Genomic DNA, 17,741 nt, shown 5'->3' with positions numbered 1-17,741 from the left:
TTACTAGTCTTTTAAACATGTCTGACATAGAGGAAACTCCTTGTTCAATATGTTTAGAAGCCATTGTGGAACCCCCTCTTATAATGTGTACCAAATGTACTGAAGTATCTATAAACTATAAAGACCATATTACGGCTTTTAAAGATTTATCACCAGAGAATTCTCACTGAAAAAAGGGAGATTATGCCATCTAGCTCTCCCCATGTGTCAGAACCTATAACTCCCGCCCAAGTGACGCCAAGTACATCTAGCGCGTCTAATTCTTTTGCCTTACAGGACATGGCGGCAGTTATGAATTCTACCCTCACAGAGGTATTGTCCAAACTGCCAGGTTTACAAGGAAAGCGAGACAGCTCTGGGGCTAGAACGAATACAGAGCTTTCTGACGCTTTAATAGCTGTGTCCGATATACCCTCACTAGGCTCCGAAGCCGGTGCAAGGAGTTTCTATCTGAGGGTGACATTTCAGATTCAGGGAAGGCTTTACTTCAGTCCGATTCTGAAATGACAGCATTTAAATTTAAGCTCGATCACCTCCGCTTATTACTCAGGGAGGTTTTAGCGACTCTGGATGACTGTGACCCCATTGTATTTCCAGAGAAATTGTGTAAAATGGACAAATACTTTGCAGTGCCTGTTTACACTGATGTTTTTCCAGTCCCTAAGAGGTTTTCGGAAATTATTACTAAGGAATGGGATAGACCAGGTGTGCCATTCTCTCCTCTTCCTGCTTTTAAAAAGATGTTTCCCATAGATGTCGCCATACGGGACTCGTGGCAGACGGTCCCTAAGGTGGAGGGAGCTGTTTCTACCCTAGCTAAGCGTACAACTATCCCTGTCGACTACAGTTGTGCTTTCCTAGATCCTATGGATAAAAAATTGGAGGGTCTCCTTAAGAAAATTTTTATACATCAGGGTTTTATTCTCCAGCCTCTTGCATGCATTGCTCCAGTTACTGCTGCAGCGGCTTTTTGGTCGAGTCTCTTGAGGAGGCTCTACAGGTGGAGACCTCATTAGATGATATTTTAGACTGGATTAAAGCTCTTAAGTTAGCTAATTCCTTTATTTCTGACGCTGTTTTTCACTTAACCAAGCTAATGGCTAAGAATTCAGGTTTTGCCATTCTGGCTCATAGGGCGCTATGGCTTAAGTCCTGGTCAGCAGATGTTACTTCAAAGTCTAAGCTTCTTAACATCCCCTTCAAAGGACAGACCCTATTCGGGCCTGGCCTGAAGGAGATCATCTCTGATATTACCGGAGGAAAAGGTCACGCCCTTCCTCAGGATAGGTCCAATAAATTAAGGACCAAACAGAATAATTTTCGTTCCTTTCGAAACTTCAAGAGTGGCGCAGCTTCAGCTTCCTCTAATGCAAAACAAGAGGGAAATTTCGCCCAGTCCAAACCAGTCTGGAGACCTAACCAGGCTTGGAACAAGGGGAAGCAGGCCAAAAAACCTGCTGCTGCCTCTAAGACAGCATGAAGGAGTAGCCCCCGATCCGGGACCGGATCTAGTCGAGGGCAGACTCTCTCTCTTCGCCCAGGCTTGGGAAAGAGACGTCCAGGATCCCTGGGCACTAGAGATTGTTTCCCAGGGATATCTTCTGGAATTCAAAGGTTCATCTCCAAAGGGGAGATTTCATCTCTCACAATTATCTGCAAACCAGATAAAGAGAGAGGCATTCTTACGTTGCGTTCAAGACCTGCTGGTTATGGGAGTGATCCACCCAGTTCCAAGGGAGGAACAGGGGCAGGGTTTCTATTCAAACCTGTTTATAGTTACCAAAAAGGAGGGAACTTTCAGACCAATCTTGGATCTCAAGATCCTAAACAAATTTCTCAGGGTCCCATCCTTCAAGATGGAGACAATCCGAACCATCCTCCCTATGATCCAGGAGGGTCAATATATGACTACCGTGGACTTAAAGGATGCTTATCTCCACATTCCGATTCACAGAGATCATCATCAGTTCCTCAGGTTCGCCTTCCTAGACAGGCATTACCAGTTTGTGGCTCTTCCCTTCGGGTTAGCCACGGCGCCAAGAATCTTTACGAAAGTTCTAAGGTCCCTTCTGGCGGTTCTAAGGCCGCGGGGCATAGCGGTGGCTCCTTACCTAGAAGACATTCTAATCCAGGCGTCGACTTTTCAAATCGCCAAGTCCCATATGGACATTGTTCTGGCCTTTCTGAGGTCTCACGGGTGGAAAGTGAACAGAGAAAAGAGTTCTCTTTCACCTCTCACAAGAGTTTCCTTCCTAGGAACTCTGATAGATTCAGTAGAAATGAAAAATTTTCTGACAGAGGTCAGGATATCAAAGCTTCTAACTTCCTGCCGTGCTCTTCATTCCACTTCTCGGCTGTCAGTGGCTCAGTGTATGGAAATGATCGGCCTAATGGTAGAGGCAATGGACATAGTTCCGTTTGCCCGCCTACATCTCAGACCACTGCAACTTTGCATGCTCAATCAGTGGAATGGGGACTACACAGATTTGTCTCCTCTGCTAAATCTGGATCAAGAGACCAGGGATTCTCTTCTCTGGTGGTTATCTCGGGTCCATCTGTCCAGGGGAATGAGTTTCCGCAGGCCAGAGTGGACTATAGTGACGACAGATGCCAGCCTTCTGGGCTGGGGCGCGGTCTGGAACTCCCTGAAGGCTCAGGGTTCGTGGACTCAGGAGGAAGCCCTCCTTCCGATAAACATTCTGGAACTAAGAGCGATATTCAATGCTCTTCAGGCTTGGCCTCAACTAGCTGCGGTCAGATTCATCAGATTTCAGTCGGACAATATCACGACTGTAGCCTATATCAACCATCAGGGGAGAACAAGGAGTCCGCTGGCAATGAGGGCGGTTTCCAAGATAATTCTATGGGCAGAGGTTCACTCTTGCCATCTCTCAGCTATCCATATCCCAGGAGTAGAGAACTGGGAGGCGGACTTTCTAAGTCGGCAGACCTTTCATCCGGGGGAGTGGGAGCTCCATCCGGAGGTATTTGCCCAACTGATTCAACTATGGGGCAAACCAGAACTGGTCTCGTCAGAACGCCAAGCTTCCTTGTTACGGGTCCAGGTCAAGGGATCCCCAGGCAGCACTGATAGATGCTCTAGCAGTGCCCTGGTCCTTCAGCCTGGCTTATGTGTTTCCACCATTTCCTCTCCTCCCTCGTCTAATTGCCAAGATCAAACAGGAGAGAGCTTTGGTGATTTTGATAGCACCTGCATGGCCACGCAGGACCTGGTATGCAGATCTGGTGGACATGTCATCCTTTCCACCATGGACTCTGCCGCTGAGGCAGGACCTTCTACTCCAAGGTCCATTCAAACATCCATACCTAATTTCTCTGTGTCTGACTGCTTGGAGATTGAACGCTTGATTTTATCAAAACGTGGTTTCTCAGAGTCGGTCATTGATACCTTGATTCAGGCTCGTAAGCCTGTCACCAGGAAAATCTATCATAAGATATGGTGTAAATATCTTCATTGGTGTGAATCCAAGGGTTACTCATGGAGTAAGGTCAGGATTCCTAGGATTTTATCCTTTCTCCATGAAGGATTGGAAAAGGGATTGTCAGCTAGTTCCTTAAAGGGACAGATTTCTGCTCTGTCTATTCTTTTGCACAAGCGTCTGGCAGATGTTCCTGACGTTCAGGCGTTTTGTCAGGCTTTAGTTAGAATCAAGCCTGTGTTTAAACCTGTTGCTCCGCCATGGAGTTTAAATTTAGTTCTTAAAGTTCTTCAAGGGGTTCAGTTTGAACCTTTGCATTTTATAGATATCAAGCTTTTATCTTAGAAAGTTCTGTTCTTAGTAGCTATCTCTTCGGCTCGAAGAGTTTCAGAGCTATCTGCCTTACAGTGTGATTCCCCTTATCTGATCTTCCATGCAGATAAGGTAGTTTTGCGTACCAAACCTGGGTTTCTTCCTAAGGTAGTATCTAATAAGAATATCAATCAGGAAATTGTTGTACCGTCACTGTGTCCTAATCCTTCATCAAAGAAGGAACGTCTGTTACACAATCTTGACGTGGTTCGTGCATTAAAGTTTTATTTGCAAGCTACTAAGGATTTTTGTCAAACATCTGCATTGTTTGTTGTCTACTCTGGTAGGAGGAGAGGCCAAAAGGCTTCGGCAACTTCTCTTTCTTTTTGGCTGAGAAGCATAATCCGGTTTGCTTATGAGACTGCTGGCCAGCAGCCTCCGGAAAGAATTACAGCTCATTCTACTAGAGCGGTAGCTTCCACTTGGGCTTTTAAACATGAGGCCTCTGTTGAACAGATTTGTAAGGCGGCGACTTGGTCTTCGCTTCATACTTTTTCTAAATTCTACAAATTTTATACTTTTGCTTCCTCGGAGGCTATTTTTGGGAGAAAGGTCTTACAGGCAGTGGTGCCTTCCGTTTAAGTTCCTGCCTTGTCCCTCCCTTCATCCGTGTCCTAAAGCTTTGGTATTGGTATCCCACAAGTAATAGATGAACCCGTGGACTGGATACACCTTACAAAAGAAAACAAAATTTATGCTTACCTGATAAATTTCTTTCTCTTGTGGTGTATCCAGTGCACGGCCCGCCCTGTCACTTTAAGGCAGGTGTTTTTATTTTTAAAACTACAGTCACCACTGCACCCTATAGTTTCTCCTTTTTCTTACTTGTCTTCGGTCGAATGACCGGAGGTGGGGGTTAGGGGAGGAGCTATATAGACAGCTCTGCTGTGGGTGTCCTCTTTGCAACTTCCTGTTGGGAAGGAGAATATCCCACAAGTAATGGATGAACCCGTGGACTGGATACACCACAAGAGAAAGAAATTTATCAGGTAAGCATAAATTTTGTTTTTTATGTATATTCATATTTATTGTTTTTTCTAAAAATAAGATATTTTTTTCTACAAAGCATTTTAATTAATAGATCTTTAATAGATAATTAAAGGGACACTGTACCCAAAAATTTTCTTTCGTGATTCAGATTGAGCATGCAATTTTAAGCAACTTTCTAATTTACTCCTATTATCAAATTTTCTTCTTTCTCTTGGTATCTTTATTTGAAATGCAAGAATGTAAGTTTAGATGCCGGCCCATTTTTGGTGAACAACCTGGGTTGTCCTTGCTGATTGGTGGATAAATTCATCCACCAATAAAAAAGTGCTGTCCAGAGTACTGAAACCAAAAAAAAGCTTAGATGCCTTCTTTTTCAAATAATGATAGCAAGAGAACGAAGAAAAATTGATAATAGGAGTAAATTAGAAAGTTGTTTAAAATTGCATGCTCTTTCTGAATTATAAAAGAAAATTTTTGGGTACAGTGTCCCTTTAAAGAAAAAACATCAAATACTGATTTAAAGTTGCAGATTTATAAGAATGAATTGACTGCTAAAACGTCACAACCTCAACACTGCAAAATGTTTAGGAGCTACAGGTGTCTCTATTGAAATGTTGCATAATTAACCAATCCATGTTAGAGGGAAAATCTGAAGTGTGTTGAAGTGGTGTTGTAGAATTAAAAAAATTACATCAGTTGTGAAACAGAATCATTACTTTTTTTTTTTTTAATTTTAGGCGTCTCTGAGTGGAATTTGTAGGATTCTAGAAACGTTTCCTGACATACAAGTTATCTACTTTCACCACCCCCTCTTTCTTCAGTTCTTCTTCTGTTATCCCCAGCTCATGGATGGGTTTGGCCACAGGATCTCTGAGCTGTGGGTCTCCAATGAAGATTGCAGCCACGTTAGTGAGGGTGGGCTGTCACCTGGAGCTTCATGTCTAACTGGACCAATTACCACTAATTACTGTACCTTACTACCAATGCTACATATTCTGCGCAGTAATCCTAACTCAATGCTTATTTTATTGGTACGTTTTTAGCTACAGAGCAATGTTTCTGGTTAAAGAGAGCAAACAAATTTTCTGATATGTTTATAGAAAAGGACAAGACCACTAGAGTCTTCAAGAGATAGTCTGTAACACGTAGCGAGTAACCAACATCTTTTATATAGATTTGTCTGGCCAATGGTCTCTTTATTTTTGTCAGTGTGCAGCCAATGTCCATCACTTAGATTCTACAAGTTTCTGTCACCTAAGATTTGGGTCCTGTGTATGTTGTTAGGTAGTAATTCTGCACTTTACAATTAAACATTTTGGGCTAGATTAGTCTATAGTAAAGCGCGTTAACCATAAATGAGTTAGCGTGCCCGAATTTGCTCCAGTGCAGCTGATACTTTCAATGGATATCATGACAGGGCTAACTTGTGTTGGTACTAGAAGTTGAAAGTAATAGTTTGCGCTCGAGTGAAAGCTGAAACTGCTCTAAAATATGTAGAGCGACTTGAGACCTGAAGTAGCAGTGACGTGCAGTGACGTCAGAGGCTGGTGAGGCAGTGGCTAGTATACGCCTTTATTCTTTAGATATCCTTTGTTGAAGAAATAGCAATGCATATGGGTGAGCCAATCACATGAGGTATCTATGTGCAACCACCAATCAGCAGCTACTGAGCATATTTAGATATGATTTTCAACAAAGGATATCAAAAGAATGAAGAAAATGAGATATTAGATGTAAATTGGAAAGTTATTTAAAATTGCATGCTCTTTCTAAATCATGAAAGAAAACATATGGGTTTCATGTCCCTTTAAATGGTGTCTTGGAGAACTGGTCAACTTAGTAAACATCTGATTTTAGTCTAAAGGTTTGTAACAAACTCTTGCCAGATAACAAAATGCTTGCTCTGATTATAAGATCTAGAAATCTACAGTGGCGGCTGGTAAATTTTCAAGGTAGTGGGGCGCTAGACCCCACCCCTTAAAATAAAGCCCCACCCCACAGGTAGCTTCACCCACAAAGGAAGTAAACACATAGTTAAAGTATACCCAGCTGTGCAACCATCAATGGTGAATGAGTCATTATTATGAAAATGAAATGAAATGATCATTATTATGAAGACCAATCTATTCCAAACATCTGTGAAAACATATGTTTAATCAATTCAAGTACAAGGCATATATAAATTATATATACAGTATATATATATATATATCTTGTATATATTTGTAAATGAATTGATTACATATATTTTGTATACATATATTCTTCATACAATAAAATGTCAAGCAGTCTTGGGAGGGACATACACTGGAGGGAGCATATATATATAGATATATATATATACACTGTATATATATATATATATATATATATACATATATATATATATATATATATATATACATACATACATATAAACACACACTTTTTCGCCCTTTCCAGTCAATTACCTTAAAACATGCATCATTTTAATTGTGTTTTGAATAGAAATACTTGAAATTCCAATGTTTTTACAATATATATATATATATACTGTATATATATGTATATATTCATTAAGATATAAAGGTATAGATATATATTTAAAATATATATATAAATACATATTTCTTTCTAATGACACGGTGAGTCCATGGATCATCTTCAATTACTGTTGGGAATATCACTCCTGGCCAGCAGGAGGAGGCAAAGAGCACCACAGCAGATCTGTTAAGTATCACTTCCCTACCCACAACCCCCATTCATTCTCTTTGCCTCTCGTGCAAGGAGGATGTGAAGTAATTTGGTGTCTGGTAAAGATTCTTCTATCAAGATTTTTTTGTTTTGATACCAGGGCAGGATTGCCCTGATCTTCCATCACAAGCTGTGCTTAGCTGTACTCCACGTTAGTCCCTTCAGTAGGGCAGTGGTGGTTTTAAAGCAGTTAGAAACTTGTGAGGTGGACCTCACTTTGTTTTTCTAACATGTTGCTGCCCCTATATTGAAAGCTTGAGCAGGTTTGCTCTGATCTTTCTGTCACGGGTCTCATGATCTTTCTGTCATGAGGAGCAGCATCCTCTCATGCCGGGTAAGCTGTCCTCCTGCTGGACAGCTGAATGTGCAGGTAAGTGCCTTTTAACTTCTGGGATAGGAAACTGGCACTGATGGGGTTAAAGATCCTACTTACAAGGTAATCTGCACTTGGACACATTATCCTTTATTATGGATTATTGGCAGTAGGCAGGCACATTTTGCATGTGAAGGGAGAGTTAGAGGTTATTCTTTTAAAGAAGGAATTAAATCTCTATGGGACTCATTTTTATTAATTTTCCCCAGCACTAGTTCTTTTTTCTCTTGTTAAGTGTAGTCAGTCCACGGGTCATCCATTACTTATGGGATTATATCTCTTCCCCAACAGGAAGTTGCAAGAGGATCACCCAAGCAGAGCTGCTATATAGCTCCTCCCCTCACATGTCATATCCAGTCATTCTCTTGCAACCTAACTAAAGATAGGTCGTTGTGAGAGGTCTGTGATGTTTTTAAACTTAGTTTATTTCTTCAATCAAAAGTTTGTTATTTTAAATGGCACCGGAGTGTGTCGTTTGTTCTCAGGCAGCATTAGAAGAAGAATCTGCCTGCGTTTTCTATGATCTTAGCAGACGTAACTAAGATCCACTGGCTGTTCTCATTCATTCTGAGGAGTGAGGTAACTTCAGAAAAGGGGAATAGCATGCAGGGCCCCCCTGCAAACGAGGTATGTGCAGTAAATTATTTTTCTAAGGAATGGAATTGACTGAGAAAATACTGCTAATACCAATGTAATGTAAGTTCAGCCTTAAATGCAGTGGTAGCGACTGGTATTAGGCTGATGAGTGTGTGCACACTGAAGTATTTTTCTAGGAAATTTACCTGACAGAGGCCAGGTTATCAAAACTTCTAAATGCTTGCCGTGCCCTTCATTCCATTCCACACCCGTCAGTAGCTCAGTGCATGGAAGTAATCGGCTTAATGGTAGCGGCAATGGACATAGTACCATTTGCGCGACTGCATCTCAGACCGCTGCAATTGTGCATGCTAAGTCAGTGGAATGGGGATTATTCAGATTTGTCCCCTCTACTAAATCTGGATCAAGAGACCAGAGATTCTCTTCTATGGTGGTTTTCTCGGCCCCACCTGTCCAAAGGGATGACCTTTCGCAGGCCAGATTGGACGATTGTAACAACAGACGCCAGCCTTCTAGGTTGGGGCGCAGTCTGGAATTCCCTGAAGGCTCAGGGATCATGGACTCAGGAGGAGAAACTCCTCCCAATAAATATTCTGGAGTTAAGAGCAATATTCAATGCTCTTCTAGCTTGGCCTCAGTTAGCAACTCTGAGGTTCATCAGATTTCAGTCGGACAACATCACGACTGTGGCTTACATCAATCATCAAGGGGGAACCAGGAGTTCCCTAGCAATGATGGAAGTCTCAAAAATAATTTGCTGGGCAGAGTCTCACTCTTGCCACCTGTCAGCAATCTACATCCCAGGCGTGGAGAACTGGGAGGCGGATTTTCTAAGTCGCCAGACTTTTCATCCAGGGGAATGGGAACTTCATCCGGAGGTCTTCGCTCAACTGCTTCATCGTTGGGGCAAACCAGATCTGGATCTCATGGCGTCTCGCCAGAACGCCAAGCTTCCTTGCTACGGATCCAGGTCCAGGGACCCGGGAGCGGTGCTGATAGATGCTCTGACAGCCCCTTGGGTCTTCAACATGGCTTATGTGTTTCCACCATTTCCGATGCTTCCTCGACTGATTGCCAAGATCAAACAGGAGAGAGCATCAGTGATTCTGATAGCGCCTGCGTGGCCACGCAGGACCTGGTATGCAGACCTAGTGGACATGTCGTCCTGTCCACCATGGTCTCTGCCTCTGAGGCAGGACCTTCTAATTCAGGGTCCTTTCAATCATCCAAATCTAATTTCTCTGAGGCTGACTGCATGGAGATTGAACGCTTGATTCTATCAAAGCGTGGCTTCTCGGAGTCGGTTATTGATACCTTAATACAGGCTAGGAAACCTGTTACCAGAAGAATTTACCATAAGATATGGCGTAAATATTTGTATTGGTGCGAATCCAAGAGTTACTCATGGAGTAAGGTTAGGATTCCTAGGATATTGTCTTTTCTACAAGAGGGTTTAGAAAAGGGCTTATCCGCTAGTTTGTTAAAAGGACAGATTTCTGCTCTGTCTATTCTTCTGCACAAACGTCTGGCAGAAGTTCCAGACGTTCAGGCTTTTTGTCAGGCTTTGGCTAGGATTAAGCCTGTGTTTAAGACTGTTGCTCCGCCGTGGAGCTTAAACTTAGTTCTTAACGTTCTGCAAGGTGTTCCGTTTGAACCCCTTCATTCCGTTGATATCAAGCTGTTATCTTGGAAAGTTCTGTTTTTGATGGCTATTTCCTCGGCTCGAAGAGTCTCTGAGTTATCCGCCTTGCATTGTGATTCTCCTTATCTGATTTTTCATTCAGACAAGGTAGTTCTGCGTACTAAACCCGGGTTCTTACCTAAGGTAGTTTCTAACAGGAATATCAATCAAGAAATTGTTGTTCCATCATTGTGTCCTAACCCTTCTTCTAAGAAGGAACGACTTTTGCATAATCTGGACGTAGTCCGTGCCCTGAAGTTCTATTTGCAGGCAACTAAAGATTTTCGTCAAACTTCTTCCCTGTTTGTCGTTTACTCTGGACAGAGGAGAGGTCAAAAAGCTTCGGCTACCTCTCTCTCTTTTTGGCTTCGTAGCATAATACGTTTAGCCTATGAGACTGCTGGACAGCAGCCTCCTGAAAGGATTACAGCTCATTCTACTAGAGCTGTGGCTTCCACCTGGGCCTTTAAAAATGAGGCCTCTGTTGAACAGATTTGCAAGGCTGCAACTTGGTCTTCACTTCACACTTTTTCAAAATTTTACAAATTTGACACTTTTGCTTCTTCGGAGGCTGTTTTTGGGAGAAAGGTTCTACAAGCAGTGGTTCCTTCCGTTTAAAGATCCTGCCTTGTCCCTCCCATCATCCGTGTACTTTTAGCTTTGGTATTGGTATCCCATAAGTAATGGATGACCCGTGGACTGACTACACTTAACAAGAGAAAACATAATTTATGCTTACCTGATAAATTTATTTCTCTTGTAGTGTAGTCAGTCCACGGCCCGCCCTGTCTTTTACGGCAGTTCAAAATTTTTAATTAAACTCCAGTCACCACTGCACCCTATGGCTTCTCCTTTCTCGTCTTGTTTCGGTCGAATGACTGGATATGACATGTGAGGGGAGGAGCTATATAGCAGCTCTGCTTGGGTGATCCTCTTGCAACTTCCTGTTGGGGAAGAGATATAATCCCATAAGTAATGGATGACCCGTGGACTGACTACACTACAAGAGAAATAAATTTATCAGGTAAGCATAAATTATGTTATTTCATAATGAGATATTATGTTTTAAGTGCACAGGCGTGAGTACCCTCCTCACATATATGCCCTCCAGTCTATTTGGGCTTAGCGGGGTGTTTTAAGCGCCCTTAATTTGGCGCCAATACTATAGAGCTAGTTTCATTTCCTCAAGAATAATGAGCAGTATTTTATTGTTTAAAGCGGGCGCGAAGTAAAGTCATTGCGCTTCTCTTTCCTGCTGCCCTTTTGATCCCGCCTCCTTCTCTGAAGCAGACCGCCACCATTATGCTTTCTGAGGGTTTTTGCCTGACTCCGCCTCATTCTCGGACCGAGAACGGAGCGGAGTATATATCGGCAGTACTGAGTATCTTGTAAGGGAAATTGTGCAGGTATAGCACTGCTGCTTAAATAAATAACATTTAAATAAGTTTTATGTATGGAAGCCAGCGTCTATCAGTAGCTGCATCTAAGAATATACAGCACTATCTTTATTTATGTTTAAAGGGATATGCGATCTACATTTTAACGTATAAAGGGGTCAAGCCTTTGTAGTTGGCATGACACCAATGTTATCAAGTAATGTAGTGTGTCTGTTGGGAGTGTCGTTGTTGCATCAAGCATCTTACTCTAATACATGATTTCCCTTCTATAGGGAGACAGTAAATGTTAAATGTTACTTAAATGGGGGGCGTGGCTAAGCCGTCGTCATGCTCAGTCACGGATTCCAGTAGCTCCGACTGTATCCTGATCTAAATGACGGCCAAACATAAGCAAACCAGTTGATCTAACAGTATAATTGAAGGTATACATTGAATAGAAGATCCGGAGTCTACTGATATCTTATTTTTTACTGTGAACCAGATTTTAGAAGCTCCAAATCGACTGAAACTGCAGGCGGCGGCCTATATCTCAAACCCTGTTCCCCCGGTTAGAAGTCAGACCGTATATGAGCCTCACCGTCAGCTGAGTGTAACACACTAAACAGCTCTGAATACACTCCTTTTTCACAGACAACTCTGACATCTGAGAACCAGCTATTGTATGCAAATATGGCGACAGAAATAGTGATGCTTCTGAAACAGCTCACTCACAAGATAGAGGAACAGTTTACCTCCTTGTCCGGGAGTCTGAGGGCAGCGATTGTTAACCCCTTTGAAAAAGATATGGCTCATGCTCCAGCGCTAAACATACAAGTTCGCTGGATCCAACTGAAGAGGAGTACAGGGAACTTGGGGAGAGAGATTCTATAGAGCGCAATATGGTGGCTAACGCAGACAGTGTAAAACCACACAGCTACTCACAGCCCTTTTCCCGCATGGCTAAGCCGGTCCATGACGGATCGCTGCTGACTTGAGATGCACACAAGAAACCTCAGGGAGCCGATAAGGACATGCAGATATCGGGGATCCTTTGCCATACCGCCATTTCACCTGAGACTGTAACAGCAACGGAGGAGAGACTGTTTGTGGCCTGGGCGGATGCGGCCAGCCGCTTGGGTCATAGATCGGACCGTTCCTGCATTCTAGAAGCCACCTTCACATTCAAACCCTGTTCAGTGACTTCTAGGCTTAGATCAAGTATGATACCTGGTACTCATGTCCTTAGTATTGTGGTAGCTTCATGGTTGACAAAGCCACAACATCAGCGCCATTGTCCCAACTACTCTTTTTGCTCTACTTGCTATGGGTTCATCAACATACCTACTGGGATTGAGTAATATCTCTTTTATTATTGACCACACAGGCAGGGGTATGTGTAAGGTCTGCATGTACATCAATCCCATCTGGCAGGCATTTCTTAACAGTGGAAAAGTCACAGGACCAGCACACACTCCTTAGGAATGTCCCTTTAAATCACTTTAAGGTAGATGTAGGTGCATACCTTGGGGACCACCCTTTCCAAAGTCCCAGCATATAGTATGAAGAAAAATACACAGGTAGCACTCTGAATGGAGCAACAGCACCTTTATTGAGCAACGTTTCGGGGCTCCTGCCCCTTTATCAAGCTAACAAACAAGTGAATGTATCAGACAATTATAGAAACAGGTGGCCAATCACAGCATCATAGGGAGGGGTCACTCACAAAGAGATCACACAAGACCTCCAATACATCCTTATACACATTTTAACCCCTACACTCATGTAGTGAAATGATCACCAGTTAAAAACAAATTCAGCAAGTTGCTTATTCTACCACACAAATGTACAAATAACATGCATTGGTTAGTTTCATATAATCTATTGAATATAATATATTTCTTTTCAAAAGAAAACACATAGAAAGAGCATGAAAAAAGCAACACTTTAAATAAAAGGAAGCAAGTCAAATTCCCGGTTTAACCCTTTGGGGTACATGGTATCTAGTTTCCAAATCCATCTAGCCTCTCTGTATAATAAGTCCTTAACCCTGTCACCCCCTCCAATGCGTCTAGGGGCCTGGTCAATGACCATAAATCTAAGTTGATTAATTTGGCGAGACGACCCAGAGGGTCAGGGAACGCATTTGCCAACACAAATCCACATTCAGAAATGAGAAAACATCAATCCTCCCTGTACCAGCACATTTTTTGGAGAAAGGCCAAAATTATAATGTGTATAAGGATGTATTGGAGGTCATGTGTGATCTCTTTGTGAGTGACCCCTCCCTATGATGCTGTGATTGGCCACCTGTGTCTATAATTGTCTGATACATTCACTTGTTTGTTAGCTTGATAAAGGGGCAGGAGCCCCGAAACGTTGCTCAATAAAGGTGCTGTTGCTCCATTCAGAGTACTACCTGTGTATTTTTCTTCAGGCATTTCTTAACAATTACTTTTTTTTAAAAATTTTTTATTGAAGTCAGAAACAAATACAGCATATAGGGTATGCCCCAAAAACATTAAGCGTTTACATAGTATAATTAGAAGAGTATGGCAGAAGAGTATGGCAGATAAAACCATGTAGAAAAAACATTATATATCTATATATCTCAAATGTCATTACAAAATTTGGGCTATCTATAGCGAGACTCCAGGTTTATAATAGTATAACATATATGCAGTATAAACAAAAATAGTCCTCTCAGAGCCATATAAATAAATTGGGATATCCAGTCAGATAAGATTGGGGCCAGTGAGGAGTGAGAGCTATAGTTTTATGGGGAAGGGGAAAGCAGCGGGCGAGAGCCGCTCAAAATAGAGTAGGGGGAGAGTGGAGGGCGGAGCCAGTTAGCAGGTCGAATTTGTAAATGCAGTTGAATCTCAGGGTTTTCAAGTACACTTAAGTGGGGATATTCACTATGTACCCTAGGAGTTACCTTAAGGTAGGGTATGTAAACGTAAGGGTAGTTTCCTATAACAGATACGTACAGGGGAAGAAATGTATATATATGGGGAGTAGAGGTCTGTTACATGGACCCCTCTCCTGGGGAGATGCCAGCTATAGGCGATGTGGGTAAAAGGAGTAGGGGTATGACCCGCCGGTAATAAATGCCGGCGGGAAAGGGAGGAGAGGGGTCCAATAGAGACGAAAGATGTATATAACATGGCTATCAAGGAGTAATAGGGATTGTCTCTAAACGACCATTGTAGAAGATGATGTTCATTAACCCAATATGGGCACAGCATGGATGGGTGGTAACCAAATTATGGAAATACCTTGGCTCACCATATGGAAGCCCTGTATAAACCCAAGCTCATAGCGATATATGTGTTAGAGTATTGAATTAGCAACCTCCTGTGGAGAATTAAAGTTGTCTCACTTAAATAAGATGAATATAAAACACATAATGTACATACGTTAGTGAGGGATACAGAGAATACACATTATAACCATAAGCAATCGTATCAATGCAGCTGATCCCTCTTCAGAACATATATATATAGCAGGAGCTAGCAATTATCGACAAATGGCATGGTCTACATACCTGCCTGAATTTCAACTTGTTACTAAACTCACGTTATACCCATGTACCAAAGGGACTACACTACATTTATTGCCATGTATAAGCTGTACCTATATACTAGAGGCACTGTGTTAGGTTTGTTATTATATACAGACTGTACTAATATACTAGAGACATTGCATTAGGCATGTTGCTATGTACAGTCCGTACTTGCGACCCAGAGGGCACTATATAAACCTAGTTACTACATACATGCTATATCTACATATTGGAGAAGTATATAGATGTTATCCTAACAAGTTGGTAGTTATAATAGTGTATGCAGTATATAATTGGCCTAAACAATTTACCCGAATGCTAAAATAGAGAGGGTTAAGGCCGCTGCAGGTGGAGCTCCTCTAAATAAACCTAAGAGCTTCTTATTATGAAACAATGTACAGCAGATATTAATCATAAAGAAAATACATGGCATGCTGAATATAGTATAGATCAGCTCTAAACATATACAATAGACATGCAGTGTACCTCGTGGCAAATGAAGGTTATATCAACTTATGTAACATACGTATAGTGATAGCAAATAGCAGTATTGGCATATGGAAGTAGTTTAGGTGTGACAACACCACAGATAGTTCAGAGAGTACCTATGCATTCTATTCAATTATTAGACCTCCCTTAAAAAGCCATAAGATAAAGCAAGATGGGGTGTTAAGGGAATCACAATGCTAACTGAAGTAGGAATGGTGCTATATAATAAAACATATCTATGAGCCCTGTAGTCTGGTAAATGTGGTGAAATAAACCTTTAACATATGAACTAATAAGGATAGAATATAACAGTACTGTATGCAAATATATGCCCTGGTATAAATAACAAAGACCAAGATTAGATAATAAAAACCGCAGATATAAGATGTGCCTTAAAAATAATTGAAAACAGGGTATAATTAAATACCTTAATTATTAGTGGGATAACAACATAGCAGACTTTATCAGGAGGGGAGAGTGTAAAAGAGCCATCTGGAAGGATTTACATAATACAATTGAGTACTTAGGGTAATGACAGAGTCCAACATACAGCACAACCTATTTTGCAAACTTTTCTCTGAAACACAGCATAAGTCAAAAACTGAACGAGGATGTTCCATCTTGAAAAGTGGCAACATATCAATGCAGCTGATCCCTTAGCCGACACCAATTCTATTATGGGATGATGACAGTACACTGATACAAACCCAGGTCGGAAGGGTCCAGGACCTATAAGTCGTGGGACTTTGAGGTTGGCTGTCACCTCTATTATGCAGCGATCTGTCTCTTTCACTTAGATCTGTAGTTGATCGGAAGACAGCTCCTAGTTCCTTAGGGAGTGTGGCTTCTTCTGTCAGGAGATCCTCCTTAGCATTCCGGACCATAAGCACTAAGGGTTCTGCGTAGGGATCGTTACTAAGCACACCAGAGACAGGACTATTCATGTAGCTTGGCTCTCCAGAATGCGAGACAGCTAAATCTTGGTGTAATTTCGTTTCTACCCTATAAGCCCTTGGTGAGCGATTATGAATCTGTCCCCCGTGGTGCTGTGCATATTCATTTGCAGAGTCTTTGGGCTGTAGGAGGTTGCGCTGCTCATAGCAATCTATTGGGTCTGCGGGAAAGGAGTCAGAGCTCTGGGTATCTACGAGACTCGTTTCTTCTGGGTCCAGAGGCATGTCTCCTCTCAATTGTGGTTTATGTGAAGCGCTGGGTCTGGAGGTTTCCTCAGTCCCCTTAGCAATGTGTGGAACACCATTATGGCGTACAGCCCCTCTCAACTCCGCAATGAGTGATTGTTGATGGGTGTCCAGGGAGTGTAGTAGTTTACTTAGCGCGGACAAAATATGCAGCTCCATAGCATATCTTAAGGCTGAGTCTATGTGCGGCAGGAGATAATGAGGAAAACCGCCGACAGTAGCTATAGTGCACACAAGGCCCCAAAGATGGCGGGTTATCTTATGTCGTTGGTTAGGCCAGCAAATTCTTAGTGTTATTGCAGTGTCATATGCCCCATTTCAGTTTCATATGACAGTTTCCTTGAGCACTAGGACACAATCAAGAGAAATAGCGTAGTATAAGGTCTCTAGTCGAGTTTAGTATATCTATTTATACAATCTAGAGACAAGAGCTCTGAAAGAACATGTCCTGCTGCTACGGGTGCTGGCTCCGGCCCCAACAATTACTCTTTGGTTTCATGCACGAACATAGACTGTTAATTGGACTACAACCTCAGCGCACAAGAGCTTCAGGTATATTATTTTTGCTTCAACCTAGCATGTTTGCCTTACTCGTTTGCTAACTATTGGGAATTGTTAACATATGAACTACATACTAAACGCTATTGTACATGATAGATCATCGCTGCCACTGTAGCCAGTTCCCTATATTCTATACATACCTGACTGCTGCTTATCTGCTGATAGTAGTGTATTCTCAGTAGGTCATAATAGGCTTCATCAAGTCGATATATTACAAGTTTATATGTTATTGTCACTATTGCTATATTGCCTAAGTTGTTAAAGTTCAGACTGTTTATCTTTTATATACTGCATATGCTATATTATCATATAAGTAATAATACGCTAATTCTGTTACTTCACCAAGGGGTCCAAGAGTGACCTCCCTG

At 41.9% G+C, this 17,741-nt stretch overlaps 1 protein-coding gene across 1 annotated transcript in view; it reads left to right on the top strand.

Annotated features, from left to right (window-relative positions):
* Nucleotides 1-17,741, top strand: part of MEI1 (meiotic double-stranded break formation protein 1) — a 1,068,659-nt gene that overhangs the window by 437,395 nt on the left and 613,523 nt on the right. The window contains 1 exon segment of the mRNA XM_053689435.1: nucleotides 5,540-5,833. Within this exon segment, the coding sequence (XP_053545410.1) occupies nucleotides 5,540-5,833 (294 nt within the window).

Source organism: Bombina bombina, chromosome 7 (genome assembly GCF_027579735.1).
Source record: "Bombina bombina isolate aBomBom1 chromosome 7, aBomBom1.pri, whole genome shotgun sequence".
Taxonomy (NCBI): Eukaryota; Metazoa; Chordata; class Amphibia; order Anura; family Bombinatoridae; genus Bombina; species Bombina bombina.
Note: the sequence above shows the minus strand (reverse complement) of the source record. Positions and strands in the feature narration are given on the sequence as shown.